General features: G+C 35.8%; 1 protein-coding gene across 2 annotated transcripts in view; it reads left to right on the top strand.

Annotated features, from left to right (window-relative positions):
• The window catches only part of RFX7 (regulatory factor X7), a 157,630-nt gene that overhangs the window by 72,700 nt on the left and 68,430 nt on the right, over nucleotides 1-16,500 (top strand). For both annotated transcript variants that reach the window (XM_081227367.1, XM_081227366.1), the window contains exons 4-5: nucleotides 11,124-11,206; nucleotides 12,599-12,721. In XM_081227367.1, coding sequence (XP_081083493.1) covers nucleotides 11,124-11,206; nucleotides 12,599-12,721 — 206 coding nt within the window. The remainder of the gene's footprint in view (nucleotides 1-11,123; nucleotides 11,207-12,598; nucleotides 12,722-16,500) is intronic.

Below are 16,500 nucleotides of genomic sequence, written 5' to 3'. Positions count from 1 at the left end.
TTGTTTTGTTTCTGAAGTTTACAAAATTAAAAAACAAATTCAAGGGCTTCCCTGGTGGCACAGTGGTTGAGTCCGCCTGCTGATGCAGGGGACACAGGTTCGTGCCCCGGTCCGGGAAGATCCCACATGCCGTGGAGCGACTGGGCCCGTGAGCCATGGCCGCTGAGCCTGCGCGTCCGCAGCCTGTGCTCCACAACGGGAGAGGCCACAACAGTGAGAGGCCCGCGTACCGCAAAAAAATAATAAATAAATAAATACATAAATAAATAAAAAATAAAAAACAAATTCAAGTCTGATTATCCTATCATTGTATATATTTTCCCTCCTTACCTGGTAAGTTAACTGAAGAAACTGTCAAACTGGAGAATTTAAGTTTCTGGATTTTAAGCTAACTGTTCTAAATACAAATTTAAATTAAAACTTCTTTTAAAACCTTTTTCTGATACTAGTTTGAAAAGTAAAATTTAAAGAAGTAATCATGAATGTGATACCCTGGTTGGTCATCTTCCATCAAGACTCTGTCATTAAAAAAAAAAACAAAAAAACAAAAACTCTGTCATTGTCAACCTGACTAGTTCCTTGAAAGGTGTTTATACATCTCAACAGGAGAGTTTCTGCTTCTTTTGGAAATAAAGATAATGATCCATTAAGGATTTGCATGAAAGCTCCTCAGTTAAGTCCTTACTTGTTACCATCTTTATAACCATCAACCCTTCCCCAGTTTTGTGACCTTGTAAAAAAAAACAAACAAACCTGAGTAATACCTGAGAGCAAAGTCTCATAACAAGAAACACATCACTGCAAAGAAATTTATTTCAAACAGGGCAAACCTTTTTTAGTAATGTTTGAGAAATTGTGGGGTAAACCTGATTCAGGATGTTCCCTAAAAACCGGAGCAGATCTCTCCACTCAGACTATGGTATTCTATGCCAGTAAATAGTGGGAACGTTTTTCCTTACCATATGCTTGAAGGTTTTCAAGTTCTAGTAATAAGACATTGAAAATTCTACCTGGTTCTCTGCAATTCATCTGGTATGTTTTGATAGTTTGGAGGTGGATGTCCTGAGCAGACAAGCTGAAGCACTAAAAATTAACTCAGTTTTCTGAAATTAGAATATTGTTTCAGGTATTTTTTTTAACAACGGAAGACAAATGGAAAGTTATACATTTTTTTGCAAGTCCAACCTAGGGAAAGCTTTTATTTCTGACCTATTCTGCTTAGATTGATTCCTTTCTCTCTAGTATCACAGTTATCAGAAATATTTTCTAACTTCAGTTACATCTTGATGGCTCAGGAAGGAATAGTGTCTACATTTTTCTGCACTTACCCTGACGAAAGTCAGTGCTGGTGGAACATTGTCTTCAGTAATTTGTGGTCAAGTCTGATGCTCACATAAAATCTAGGAACCTTGCTCTTGTGGTATACGTCTTAAGTTAGTGGAGGCCACCAGGCAAAATATTTCCTAAATTTCTTAAGATACCTTGCTTTTTCAAATAAAAGATTCTATACTTGTTGGTAGAATTTGAAGTATAAACTCTTTTGCCAAAATCTGACTTTAAGCAAGTTTATATTTCAAAATAATATTTATGTAACAATAATACCTATTATAGATACCTTTTATAAATTTCTTTTAATCCTCACAAAAATTTTATGGGCATTTTATCACTGTTTTACAGACTTGAAAATAAATGCTCATCTTGCCTAATGTCACAGAGCTCATGAGTGGCAAATCTGGAACTCTTCTGCTTCTGTATCCTGTACCTTAGCACTATATCCTACTGTTTTAGATAGATTAGACTTGAAAGGTCCACCAATCAAGCTCAAGTAGCAGCTGCTTTATTCATCTATAATATATTATATAGGTCCTTTATCCTTATTAGCTATTAATTTATCAATATGAGACTTGCCTATTAACCTCAGATTTCTAAAAGTTCCATCAGAGCTGCTTTATTACTAAACTAATCAGTTACTGGGAGATATTCTTATATGAAAAGTCTGTTTCACAAGTTCAAGAAGGATCAGTGAATCATATATTTTGCTATATGATCCTCTCAAGGATAAGTTGCCAGATTTTTTCTAAGTTAAATTCCAACTCAGTGAAAGTTGTTTTTAAATACTGAAAGTAAAAACGGCATTATTTTTAACCTTTAATAAACAAGAATCCCATAATAGATGTGGCATGAAAATTAGAATTGGTGAATCATTTAATAAATTATACTAGGAAAATTAGCTAACCTTGTGGAAAATTTTTAATTAGATTTCTACTTCATAACTTATAGAAAAATAAATTTTAGAGGAATTAAGTACAATACCTAAAGACCTAAATGTGAAAAACAAAACTTTAAAAAGAAAACATGGGATATCTTAATGACATTGGGATAGAGAAGGATTTCAAAATAAGACACAAAAAGCACAGATTATAAATGAAAAGATTGATATATTTGACTGCCTGGAAATTAAAAACTTCTCTGCATCTCAAGACTCCAAAAACAAAATGCAAATACAAGCTACAACTAGAGAAGATATTAGCAACACTTCTAAGCAATAGAAGATTACTATGTGGACTACATAGTAAATATTCCCATTTTTAAATGTGTAGTTCCTTGAACAGTGGTTCTTCAGATGTGATCCTCTGACTAGCAATATCAGCATCACTGGGAACTTTTTAGAAATCCAGGTTCTCAAGGTCCCTGCTCCAGACTACTGAATCAGAAACTGTCATCTCTAACAAGCTCTCCAGGTGATTCTGATGCATGATAAAATTGGATAGCCATTGTATTAGAGTAAACTCAAATGGTAAATAATATGATAGTCTCATCGTCATTCAGAAAATGTAAAATAAAACAGTGAGATACTTTTTCATACCTATAAGATTAGCTAAAATGGAAATCTTAAGTTTTAACAAGGATGTGGAGAAATTGTAGCATTGCTGTTGGAAATATAAATAGGCATAACAGTTTTGGCGAGCAATTTGGGAATACCAACAAAGTTGAGGATGTGCATCTTATATGACCAAGTACTTCTACTTTTAGGGAGGTTCGTACTATAGAAAAAACTCCCACTCAAGGACACAACAGTCACAAATAAAAATTTTTATTGCAGCACTATTTGAAATAATGAGACTTTATAACAACTGTCTGTCATAAAGAAATGGATAAACTGGTTTCAGTCCGTATAACAAACACTACTGTATAATCTAAAAAGTGAAAGAATTCTGAAGCAAATATGGTAAAAAGTTAGCATCTTTTAAATATGGATAGTGATACATGTGTACCTACTTTGTATACTTTGGTTGAAATACTTTATCATTTTAAATTTAAAAATTAAATGGGGTATTAAAATATTAAAAGGAGTACCATCTGTCTCTGTCTTACATTTCAGGATTCTGCTTCAAAAGGTGATTGAGTTTGGATAAACCAGAATCTTCGATCTAGTTGAGGGGGGAAGGTGTAACTAGATACCGAAAAACTTTTTTTTAGCAATCAATAAATGCAAATTAATTGAGTATAAATCCCTGAGTAATTGCTGTGGCCCAAAGTAAAGGGACAAACAGGCATATTATAGGACCTTGTGTACAAAATCTATTAGAGTTGAATTTTTTAACTAGGTTTTTTTTTTTTTCTTAAATAAAGTGGGAGAGAGCATGAAGGCTGTATATTCTAAACTGGTACTTAACTTTTTTTTATCCCGTGTCTCATTTTGATAAACATAAATATCTTATATTCTTGGTTAGTATAATTTGAAATTTCAAAATATGTTAAACACTATTCTAAAAATGAGTGAATGAAAGCTTTTGTGATTAGAGAGGAGGAGCCCAGTTCCTCTCAGTGTTTTTATCTGCATATCTAAAAGGGATCTTCAGTTCTCTCAGAAGTGCTAGGGGGAAAGGTCTGACTTGCTATATTAATCAGGATGGGCAAGGCTATGCTGCCGAAACAAAGGAAGCTTGAAATATCAGTGGCGTAACCAGAAGAACTTATTTTCATTCACACTACATGTATAGCACAAATCATTGGAGGACCCTGTTCCACGTAGTCCCTCAGGAACCCACATTGACAGACATTGCCATGTTGTAGCCTCACCACTGAAACACAGGACTGCCAAGGTGCCCCAAAGGGGGAAAAAGGATATAGAGGTGACACATTGGTTCTTAACTATGTCAGCTGAGAAATGAAATGCATCACTTGTGCTAAGTTCATGGCCCTAAACTAACTGCAGAGGAGGCTGAGAAATGTAGATGAGCAGATGGAATATTTGATGAACTGTCTCTGTTCCTTATTCTCTTCACCACTTTACTTACACCTCATAGAAAGAATTAGATAGCTCCATGCTCCTCGTTCCTCATGTGAATATTCGTTATTAGCCAAAGTTTCAGAGGGGAAGGGCATAGGAGTGGTAGAATTCGAACACAAAACTCCACCTTGATCCTCCAAAAGTAACTTGATCTTGTATATTTTGCTTTACACCTTTAATTTTCTCTGGATCACATGATATCAAAGTGAATGTTGAATCTGGTTGTTTGCTATATGCTTTTCTGTCTAGGATGTGAAAGAGCAAAGCACTATCTAGGTCATTTGCAACATTAAGTCTGTAATATTGCTTTGTTTTCATACCCAAAGTTTCTGAAAAACCAGCTACATAAGTGTATGCTTATGTAAATGGGATGTTTGAATGATTGACACACAAGGTCTGCTTACTTACGGGGAAGTAAACAGGGAGATTTTTACCAAAAATTCTCCAAAGGGGTTTCCTGGAATGTCTTTGACATCTAAATCAAACGTTAGTTCCAAGATTCCTTGGATATCTTCTTGCAAAGATTGAACTGTGTGAGAGAGAAGTCCCCATAAGCTTTTGGCAAGATTTTCAACTCCAGTAGTGGGAAATCATCACCTTAGTTCATTCAACAGACTAGATAATATTTGAGGTTCCCCCTAAACTTGAAGACATTTTCAATAACTTTGCTTTGAGAACTTAACTTCTTCAACTCAAGAAAATGAAGACTTTTCAGACTAATGAGTAGAGATGTTGTTGTTTGTCATTTGAAGTTTCAGGTCAGATATTCAGATATATCTGCCAAATATGCCAAGCACTATTAAAAATTGTGATTTTTTTAAATTGTAAAATACACTTAACATAAAGTTTATCATTAGTGATATTTATTATAGTATATTCACAATGTTATGTAAACACTACCTCTAACCAGGTCTAAAACATGATTTCATCACCCCAAAAGGAAACCCATTAAGCAGTCAGTCCTGTTACTCCCCTCCTCCCAGTCCTTGGCAGCCACTAATCTTTCTCTCTCCATGGATTTGACTGTTCTGGGTATTTCATAAAAGTGAAAGCATTTGATATGTGGCTTTTTGTGTCTGGCTTCTTTCGCTTAGCATGATGTTTTCAGGGTTCATCCATGTTGCAGCATGTATCAATACTTCATTTCTTTTTATGGCTGAGTTTTCAAATTATAATTTTCTTAAAATTTATGCAGTTGGTCTTTTTCCTAATACTCTAAAAATAGAACAGCTTTGTCCTTCATTTCATAAATGCATCAAACATATTTCTTTTTGACAACCAATGAATCTCCACTTGGAACAGAAAACTAATTCTTTATTTTTTGGCGGCATTGGGTCTTTGTTGTTGCTGCGCTCAGGCTTTCTGTAGTGGCGAGCGGGGGGGCTACTCTTCGTTGCGGTGTGCGGGCTTCTCATTGCAGTGACCTCTCTTGTTGCGGAGCACGGGCTCTAGGCACGCGAACTAAAGTAGCTGTGGCACGCTGGCTCTAGAGCACAGGCTCAGTAGTTGTGGTGCACGGGCTCAGTTGCTCTGCGGCATGTGGGATCTTCCCGGACCAGGAATCGAACCTGTGTCCCCTGCATTGGCAGGTGGATTGTTAACCACTGTGCCACCTTGGAGGTCCAAAACTTTTATTCTCAATGTTTAAATCTTTATAAAGTATATCAAATAATCTGAGGTTTAGCATACTTGCCAAATGATATTCTTGCCTTGATAATCAAGCAAGTTTACGGTCTTCTACACCACTGATCATTGTTTTGGAAGCCAGTGATTAGCCGTAAATGACAAGTGTATCCAAAACCAAAAATCCTCGTGGTGATCTCAGCTTTGCTGGACTGGAATGCCATCACTATACACTTGCATTGTTTTGTTCTCATTTGCTTCATAGAATTTTGATAATCAGTTTTAGTAAACTCCCCCAATTTTTTCTTCTGTATGTTGAGTCCTACATAACAAATAAAAGAGTGATTGACAGTAGTAAGGTTTCATTGTTTGAAAGGCAAAAAAAGGGGGACAGCAGTGAGTTTGATCTTTTTCAAAACTATTCCATCTTTAAATTAGATCTCTTTGGCACTTTATCCTAATTTGGATTATCTTCTGAATTCCTTCTGGAATTTCTTCTCTGTTCTTTTCTCTAGCATATATAAAAATTGAAAACTGTAGCATCCAAGGTTTCTCCAACAGTATGAAGTTGTTTTATTCTTAATCATCAAAAATGATGTGTTTTTCATTTGATGTTTTTTAAGTGAGGTATAACTGACATAACATTATATTACTTTCAGGTGTACAACGTAATGATTTGATACTTGTATATACAGGCACACTTCATTTTATTGCGCTTTATTACAATTTACAGATACTGCCTTTTATTTATTTATTTATGTATTTTGCTGTATGTGGGCCTCTCACTGCTGTGGCCTCTCCCGTTGCGGAGCACAGGCTCCGGACGTGCAGGCTCAGTGGCCATGGCTCACAGGCCCAGCCGCTCCGCGGCATGTGGGATCTTCCCGGACCAGGGCACGAACCCGTGTCCCCTGCGTCAGCAGGCAGACTCTCAACCACTGCGCCACCAGGGAAGCCCTGCATTTTTTATAAATTGAAAGTTTGTGGTAAGCCAGCCTGAGTTGTCAGATGATGGTTAGCATGTTTTTAGCAATAAAGTATTTTTAATTAAGCTATGTACCTTGTTTTATTAAACATAATGCTGTTGCATACTTGATAGACTATAGTATAGGGTAAAGATAACTTTTATATGCACTAATAAACCAAAAAATGTGTGTGACTTGCTTTATTGCAGTATTTGTTTTATTGGAGTGGTCTGAAACTGAACCTATGGCACCTCGAGGTATGCTTCTATTGCAGAATGATCACCCCAGTAAATCTAGTTAACATCCGTCACCATACATAAGTTTTCTTACGACAGGAACTTTCAAGATCTACCATCCTAGCTACTTTCAAATATGCAATACAGTATTATTAATTGTAATCACCATGCTGTACATTATATCCCTATGACATTCATTTTATAACTGGAAATTTTTACCTTTTTGACCTCCTTTACCCATTTTCCCCACTCCCACTCCCACCCCCCACCTCAGGCCACCACCAGTCATCACTGTATCCGTGGGCTCAGGGTTTTTTTGTCTGTCTTGTTGTTGTTTTTAGATTCCACGTATAAAGAAGATCATACGGTGTTTATCCTTTTTTGTCTCACTTATTTCACTTAGCATAGTGCCCTCCAGGTCCATCCATGTTGCCACAAATGGCAAGATTTCACTCATTTTTATGGCTGAATAATACTCCATTGAGAGAGAGAGTTTCTTTATCCAAAAAAAATGATGTTTTGTGTTGTGTTTTCTCAGACTTTGCTCATAATAATACCCATGGTTTTTTTGGTAACATAATCTATTTTCGATTTAATACGATAGACACTGTTGGGATTAAGTGGGTGATGTTAATAATATTGAACAAGAGGTATTTTGGGGATGATATTTATTTATTTATTTTATTACTTATCTCCATTACATCATTTTATTTCATTTTTTTTAACATCTTTATTGGAGTATAATTGCTTTACAATGGTGTGTTAGTTTCTGCCTTAAAACAAAGTGAATCAGTTATACATATATGTACGTGCCCATATCTCTTCCCTCTTGCGTCTCCCTCTCTCCCACCCTCCCTATCCCACCCCTCTAGGTGGTCACAAAGCACAGAGCTGATCTCCCTGTGCTATGCGGCTGCTTCCCACTAGCTATCTCTTACTTTTGGTAATGTATATATGTCCATGACACTCTCTCACTTCGTCCCAGCTTACCCTTCCCCCTCCCCGTATCCTCAGGTCCATTCTCTAGTAGGTCTGTGTCTTTATCCCTGTCTTGCCCCTAGGTTCTTCATGACCTTTTTTTTTTTTTAGATTCCATATATATGCGTTAGCATACGGTATTTGTTTCCCTTTTTCTGACTTATTTCACTCTGTATGACAGACTCTAGGTCCATCCACCTCACTACCAATAACTCAGTTTCGTTTCTTTTTATGGCCGAGTAACATTCCATTGTATATATGTGCCACATCTTCTTTATCCATTCATCTGTTGATGGACACTTAGGTTTCCATGTCGTGGCTATTGTAAATAGTGCTGCAGTGAACATTGTGGTACATGACTCTTTTTTTTTTTTTTTTTTTTTTTTTTGCGGTAGGCGGGCCTCTCACTTTTGTGGCCTCTCCCCTTGCAGAGCACAGGCTCCGGATGCGCAGGCTCAGCAGCCATGGCTCACGGGCCTAGCCGCTCTGCGGCATGTGGGATCTTCCCAGACCGGGGCACGAACCCGTGTCCCCTGCATCGGCAGGCGGACTCTCAACCACTGCGCCACCAGGGAAGCCCCACATGACTCTTTTTGAATTATGGTTTTCTCAGGGTATATGCCCAGTAGTGGGATTGCTGGGTCATATGGTAGTTGTATTTGTAGTTTTTTAAGGAACCTCCATACTGTTCTCCACAGTGGCTAAATCAATTTACATTCCCACCAACAGTGCAAGAGGGTTCCCTTTTCTCCACACCCTCTCCAGCATTTATTGTTTCTAGATTTTTTGATGATGACCATTCTGATGGGTGTGAGATGATATCTCATTGTAGTTTTGATTTGCATTTCTCTAATGATTAATGATGTTGAGCATTCTTTCATGTGTTTGTTGGCAATCTGTATAGCTTCTTCAGAGAAATGTCTATTTAGGTCTTCTGCCCATTTTTGGATGAGGTTGTTTCTTTTTTTGATATTGAGCTGCATGAGCTGCTTGTAAATTTTGGAGATTAATCCTTTGTCAGTTGCTTCATTTGCAAATATTTTCTCCCATTCTGAGGGTTGTCTTTTTGTCTTGTTTATGGTTTCCTTTGCTGTGTAAAAGCTTTTAAGTTTCATTAGGTCCCATTTGTTTATTTTTGTTTTTATTTCCATTTCGACAGATTAAAGTGGGGAAAGGCTGGAGGCAGGGAAAGCAGGTAGACATTTTTAGTAATTCAAGAATCATTGTAAGTTCCTTACGGGCAGGGGCTATTGTTGCGTTGTTCATATGTCTATTTCCAGTCTTTGTATAGGTTGTGATACACAGTATAAGTTCATAGTTATAAATCATTTGTGGAACATTGCAGAAAGTAAACTTAGTGAATAAATAAATGAGTAAATGAATTTTCCTTTATTTTTAAAAGAAGGACAGCTAAAGACTTAAACTAATGTGGTGGCTGGGAAAATAAAGAGACTAGAAGAACATGGTGGAAAGAGTTAAGAAGGCTAAATGAAGGATTAGAGTGAAATACACCAAGAGAAACAAAACTAGGCAGACTCCAAAACTGAACACTGGGAAACTAGATTAAAGTAGGTGCTAAGTAACAACTGAGAAAGAAAATGCCTGTTTATGTGTAGGGGTTTTTTGTTGTTGTCAAGGGAAGAGTTATGCAGGATAATTGCTGATCAGTCTATCAGATATTAAAGCAAGAGCTAATTGGAAAATACCCCATAGACAGTGGAATGAAAAAAAAATGTGGATTTGAGAGTTAATTGCATGTAATTGATTAAGTCATTCTATGGATAAATTCTAAGATTAAACTTCCGTGAATGAATTCTGGTGAGAATAAGAATAGGCTAAATTATATCATTGTAAAGTTTTTAAAAAATTGGATCTATGTTTGAGCTATGCTTTATTGTGTAAGAATAAATTCTGCCACCAAGAATGCCAGTAATCTGCCCATATTTTCCATTGCAATGCAATTCAGTTGTAATGAATTAGGCTACCAAAATTTTATTATGATTTTTTTATTGCAGTAGGATTTGTGGCACATTTAAAGCTATCCTGTGGCAAATTCAGCTGGGAAAGAAAACTATACAGTTCTCTGCATAGCAGAAATTTTCTTAAAGGGTACATTTATAGACAAAATGACAAAGTTGCACAACAGTAGTGTTAGACAGTCTTATAAGTAGGTTCTCCAAATAGCATCCACTGTCGCAAGTCAGAGAATAATTAATCTGCATAGCATGGAACAGATTGTTGGTTGTACTTTGGAACAGCTGGCCTTCCGTATCCACAGGTTCTGCATTCGCGGATTAGACCAACCCTGGATCAGATTTGATTCCTTGGTTATGGAGGAAATGTGCATAAGGAGGACTAACTGTATAACACCATTTTATATAAAGAACTTGTGTATCTGTGGATTTTGGTATCCATGGAGGGGAGAAGGGGATTCCTGGAACCAATTATCCACGGATATTGAGGGATAACTATATTTTTAAACCTCAATTCCACCCCCACTGACAGTAGCATCATCAGTCACATGTTCTAGATTTTTGAGAAATAGAAAAGAAGCCTAGAAATCATCTCATTCATTTCACATTTCTAAGGAAAATCCACCAGAGCATGGAAGCCTCATAACCAGTTAAATAGTTAGGCTAAGGCCAATTAATAAATAGTCTCTTGACTCCCAATCTAGTACTTTTCCTGTAATATTGCACAACCCTCCTTCTTTAAATGTGATTTAAAATGAGAAATTTTCATCTAAGCATTGATATATGGTTTTATTTATACCTAGAATGTAAGAATTAATAGGAAAGTACCATTTTCTCTTACTAACCAACTTTTTATATGCAATAAATTTATCACACAACTTGACTGTATTATTTTACTGATAAGAATAAAGCCTAGATCCTGTTTTCTTTGCCAAGTGATTCATTCCACCTGGTTTAAATTTAGATAGTATTTTTAGGGAGGTGTTAGTAAATTTTGTTGAGGGAGAAACAAGAATTTTTTAAATGATCTTTCTTTTTAATCCTTTTTAACCAGCAAGAAGTTGAGAAGTTTACAGACCTAGAGAAACTCTACCTCTACCTTCAGCTGCCTTCTGGTCTCAGCAATGGAGAGAAAAGGTAATATCACTTCTTGTCTTTGCCTCAATTACAGTGTTTATGTGTGTGTTGTGGTGGTTATTGCTTTGCACTATTCCTAAAATCATCAGGAAACAGACTGTGAAAACAGTAGATATTTTTAGTCTTTGATCATATTTGGTTAAGTGTTTACCCATAGTTTTTGCTAATTCATTTGTGTACCTGGGTGAATGCTGTGAAATGCAGTTGGGTTATGTTTTATAAACAGATTAGTGTATTTATACAGTATGGCAGATTTTGAAAATTGAACAGAAAACCAAAGAATAAACAGATAAGTATTGTGAGCAATAAAGTGCAAGAGTTTTTTTAGGTACTGTCAGGTAAGCAGATCACAGAGCATAAAAAAGAAAAAAAATGAATTGCCTGTATGGCACCTGAATTTATGGTAAATGTGTGATGTTTTAAGTGCTTGCGGGGTATTACTCTATTTTCATTAGTACACATATTTAATAGCCTCATTTTGAAAATATAGAGAAAAGTTGTTGGTTCATGGATTCTGTTCTTAAAGGAGTTTCTCTACCCTTTTAAGTATTTCTCAGAGTTTATTTCATTCATATAAGTTATGCTTAACATTACTTTAAAAGTATAGGTATGAAAAGAACTGGAATGAAAAATCTGTTGCTTTTACTTTTTTCCCCTTGGACCACATTTTGCAACTATTTTAATAATTTTCTGTCCTAGAAATTGCTCAGTAATTTCTTTGAAAATACATAAATTATTGTTTTCGTAGCTGAGATGAATGTCAGAGTCAAGTGAGGAGCTTCCCTCATGTTATAAGAGACACTGCCAGATAATAAAAATTTATGATGTTTAGTGGAGGTGTTGTCCTAGAGAGGAGGACTGGTTACAGAAAGGACCATAGAGGGAGACTTGTCCTCTCAGGATCTCTCCAGTGTGAATTCCATTCTGGAGCATAGAGGCTTTAGTAAGATTCAGGGTAGTTACTTGAGAATGCTAAGCAAATAGAAAATAAACAATTTTTTCCATAACTTTCATTTTATAGTTTGATGATTTGGTAAGTTTAGGCAAATGAACAGGCAAGTAAGTAAACAAATATCCCCTTAGAGGTAATTTTGGCCAAAACAAATACCTTATGTTTTCAATGCTCCATCATCTCTGCCAGTTTAGAGACCGTGGCGGGGAGGGAACAGGGCAATAACTTTAGTCAGACACTAGCTATAGAAAATGGCTCACAACCACAGGTGGACAATTTGTATTTGGATAACTGGGCATATACTTTATGTCCTGAGTTTGGTTTGGTCATTTATAGTGAGTTTACACACAGTCCTTTAGTGGAACGTTTAGGCCTGGTTCAAAAATTATCAATGAATTGCTGTCTACTTCAGCTAAAACATGTTTTTGTTTTATGATTAGTGATCAGAATGCCATGTCATCTAGTCGGGCACAGCAAATGCATGCCTTTTCCTGGATTCGGAATACCCTAGAGGAGCATCCTGAGACTTCACTACCCAAACAGGAAGTCTATGATGAGTACAAGTAAGTATTATGTGTATATGTCAGGGATGCAGTGTATTAAAGAGATTAAGTACTATACTTGGCTACAATGGTTTGTTTTATCATTGGCGAATATCATACTGGTATATGAGAGTTTAACTTAGAAATCTCTAAGATTCCATCCATCTCTAAGCTCCTCTGGTAGCGTGTGTAATAAAGAACAGGATTACTGAATAAAAGGATTTCTTTAGAGTTCTTCTGGATCACAGGAGGGATGTCTGAGGGCAGAGGGACAATGGAGTAGGGTTGGTGAATAAAAGGATTCCTGTAAGGTTCTTAAGGATGACAAGAAGGGTGTGTCTGGGGTTCATAGAGGGACAGTGGATGGCAATAAATAAATCAATGCATAAGGAAAAACTAAAACATGTTTTTTTTTAGATTTCTTAAACGTCTTTTTCATGAATCCAAAACTTTTCTAATCATTTTCTGTGCCAACCCGAGAAAAAGCTAAGTATCTGGAATGTTGTGAATTACTTACTCAGACGAAGGAGTTCAGTGGCTTGCACATAGAAAACATTCAGACAGTTTTGATTGTACAGATAACTTATTTAAACACGGAAAACACAAGTATAGAGGCTAATGGGCCTTTCTGGGTAAATGTCATAGATGCTAAATCTAGTCTTGTTTAACATTTTACAATTGATTTGGAAGCGGGAATTTGTTCTAGCAGAGTAAGTGAAACCAAAATTTTCTGGGTATTGAAATATCAAAGCAAGGAGCACATATGTGTTGTACTTACACAATGTGGAAGAAAAGTGTCAAATAAGTGCTGCTGTTAGCCAGTGTAAGATGATGCAAAAGAACTACACTTACTGAGAAGATTATTGGTATCTAGAAAGAAAACTTTCTATGCTCATTCAAAATTCTGATTCCCTCACCTTAAGGAATGCAGTAGAGCTGGAGAAAGTCTAGAGAAAAATGTCTGAAATAATCAAGGGAACAAGGTTAAACTGAACAGCTTTAGATTTTTCCTCTTTAGAAAAATTACAGCTAAGAGTACGTGTGATCCAAGTCTATAAAGTTCATTCTCTCAGTCTACAATAGTCTACTGAATACCTGCTATGTGCCATGTCAAACCCTGTAAGAAGTTCTGAGGATACAACAAATAAAACACAGCTTCTGCCCTCATCAAGAATATGAAAAAACAAAAACAAACAAACAAACAAACAAAAATATATATAAAATATATATATAGTGAGCATGAATTCTTAACTAACTTCAAGTTAATTCTAATTAAGATAGAGATAACCTTGTGAAACTACAAAGAAGTAAATTTAAATTCATTAAAAGTTTATTAATATCAAGCAAACGTGATATGTTTAAGAAACCCTGTATCGAGAATCAAGAGAATAGGTTCTGTCATTAAACTTGTGTGACCTGGACAGGTGTTTTAACCACTCTTTTTTCAGTTGCATCATCTATAAAATGAGGTGATTGAAGAGGTATGAGGCTTCTTTTAGCTCTAAAATTCTAAAAGTTGTCTGGGGTAGGAAATGAGGAAAATAAATTATCCAAAATGTCTCATGTTTCCCAAAAGGCAAATCAGACAAATTAATGCATGACATTTCAATAATGAATTAATAAGGAAACTGAGGATATTTATATTTTTTTGAAGTGATATCCTTCCCCTGCACAACCCTTTGCATCACCATTAGAGACAGCACCCTACATTTGTGGAAGTATGACTCTGAACCATTAAAGCAGTCCTTACGTTCCTAAAAGTTTCCTGCCTTGGGGAAAGCACAGTTATATTTTTCTATAATATTTTTCTGTGAAATCATTTTCTAAGGTTCTCATAAATTCTTACAATTTTTTTCACTAAGAAAAAAGTTTAAGGTTTTTCCTAAACAAAAGAGAACCAAAACATAACATTGTTTTGGGACAAGGAATGGTAGCTCCAATTTTGAGCAGTTTATTCGCAATTCAGTAGAGAGCAACTGAGATAAAAGGAAGTAACTTAGACTAGAGTTTTAAAAGGAAGTAGTAGGTAAGGGAAATTCTTGATAATAACGTAAATAGGAAAGAAATACCAGTTCTGTTCATGGAATTTGAAAGTATTATGCTAATGATTGTCTCTTTATAAAAATCAGTATATTACTATACAATAGTACTGTAACTGAGTCTGAGTATTTTAGTTCAAAACACATTTCACTAAGAATATACGTTATTCACTGTTGTATTCTACACAGTGTTTCCACATAGTAGGCACTAATTTAATATTAAGAGTGACTAGAGACGAGTCTCTCCCATCAGGAAACTTGCACAAGCCTCTTAGATAGCCTCATCCACCAGACGGCACCCAGCAGAAGCACTTCAGACCTAGGGACATATACAGACTGAAAGTGAGGGGATGGAAAAAGATATTCCATGCAAATGGAAATCAAAAGAAAGCTGGAGTAACAATACTTATATAAGATAAAAGAGACTTTAAACCAAAGAATGTTACAAGAGACAAGGAAGGACACTACATAATGATGAAGGGATCAATCCAAGAAGAAGATATAACAATTATAAATATATATGCACCCAACATAGGAGCACCTCAATACATAAGGCAACTGCTAACAGCTATAAAAGAGGAAATCGACAGTAACACAATAGTGGTGGGGGACTTTAACACCTCACTTACACCAATGGACAGATCATCCAAAAAGAAAATTAATAAGGAAACACAAGCTTTAAATGACACAATACACCAGATTTAATTGATATTTATAGGACAGTCCATCCAAAAACAGCAGATTACACTTTCTTCTCAAGTGCGCACGGAACACTCTCTAGGATAGATCACATCTTGGGTCACAAATCAAGCCTCAGTAAATTTAAGAAAATTGAAATCATATCAAGCATCTTTTCTGACCACAACACTATGAGATTAGAAATCAGTTGCAGGGAAAAAAACATAAAAAACACAAACACATGGAGGCTAAACAATATGTTACTAAATAACCAAAATATCACTGAAGAAATCAAAGAGGAAATCAAAAAATACCTAGAGACAAATGACCATGAAAACACGACAATCCAAAACTTATGCGATGCAGCAAAAGCAGTTCTAAGAGGGAAGTTTATAGCAAAACAAGCCTACCTCAAGAAACAAGAAAAATCTCAAACGATCTAATCTTACACCTAAAGGAACTAGAGAAAGAAGAAGAAACAAAACCCAAAGTTAGTAGAAGGAAAGAAATCATAAAGATCAGAGCAGAAATAAACGAAACGGAAACAAAGAAAACAATAGCAAAGATCAATAAAACTAAAATCTTATTCTTTGAGGAGATAAACAAAATTGATAAACCATTAGCCAGACTCATCAAGAATAAGAGGGAGAGGACTCAAATCAATAAAATTAGAAATGAAAAAGAAGTTACAACAGACATGGCACTGATACAGAGCATCCTAAGAGACTATTACAAGTAACTATGCCATTAAAATGGACAACCTGGAAGAAATGGACAAATTCTTAGGAAGATATAACCTTCAAGACTGAACCAGGAATAAATAGACAATAGGAAGAGACCAATCAAAAGTAATGAAATTGAAACTGTGATTAAAAATCTTCCAACAAACACAAAAGTCCAGGACAAGATGGCTTCACAGGTGAATTCTGTCAAACATTTAGAGAAGAACTAACACCCATCTTTCTCAAACTCTTCCAAAAAATTGCAGAGGAAGGAACACTCCCAAACTCATTCTGTGAAGCCACCATCACCCTGATACCAAAACCAGACAGAGATACTCAAAAAAAGAAAATTACACACCAG

This window comes from Mesoplodon bidens (genome assembly GCF_964165515.1).
Source record: "Mesoplodon bidens genome assembly, chromosome: 3".
Classification (NCBI taxonomy): Eukaryota; Metazoa; Chordata; class Mammalia; order Artiodactyla; family Ziphiidae; genus Mesoplodon; species Mesoplodon bidens.
The sequence above is the reverse complement of the archived record's forward strand: the minus strand, read 5'-3'. Positions and strand labels throughout refer to the sequence as shown.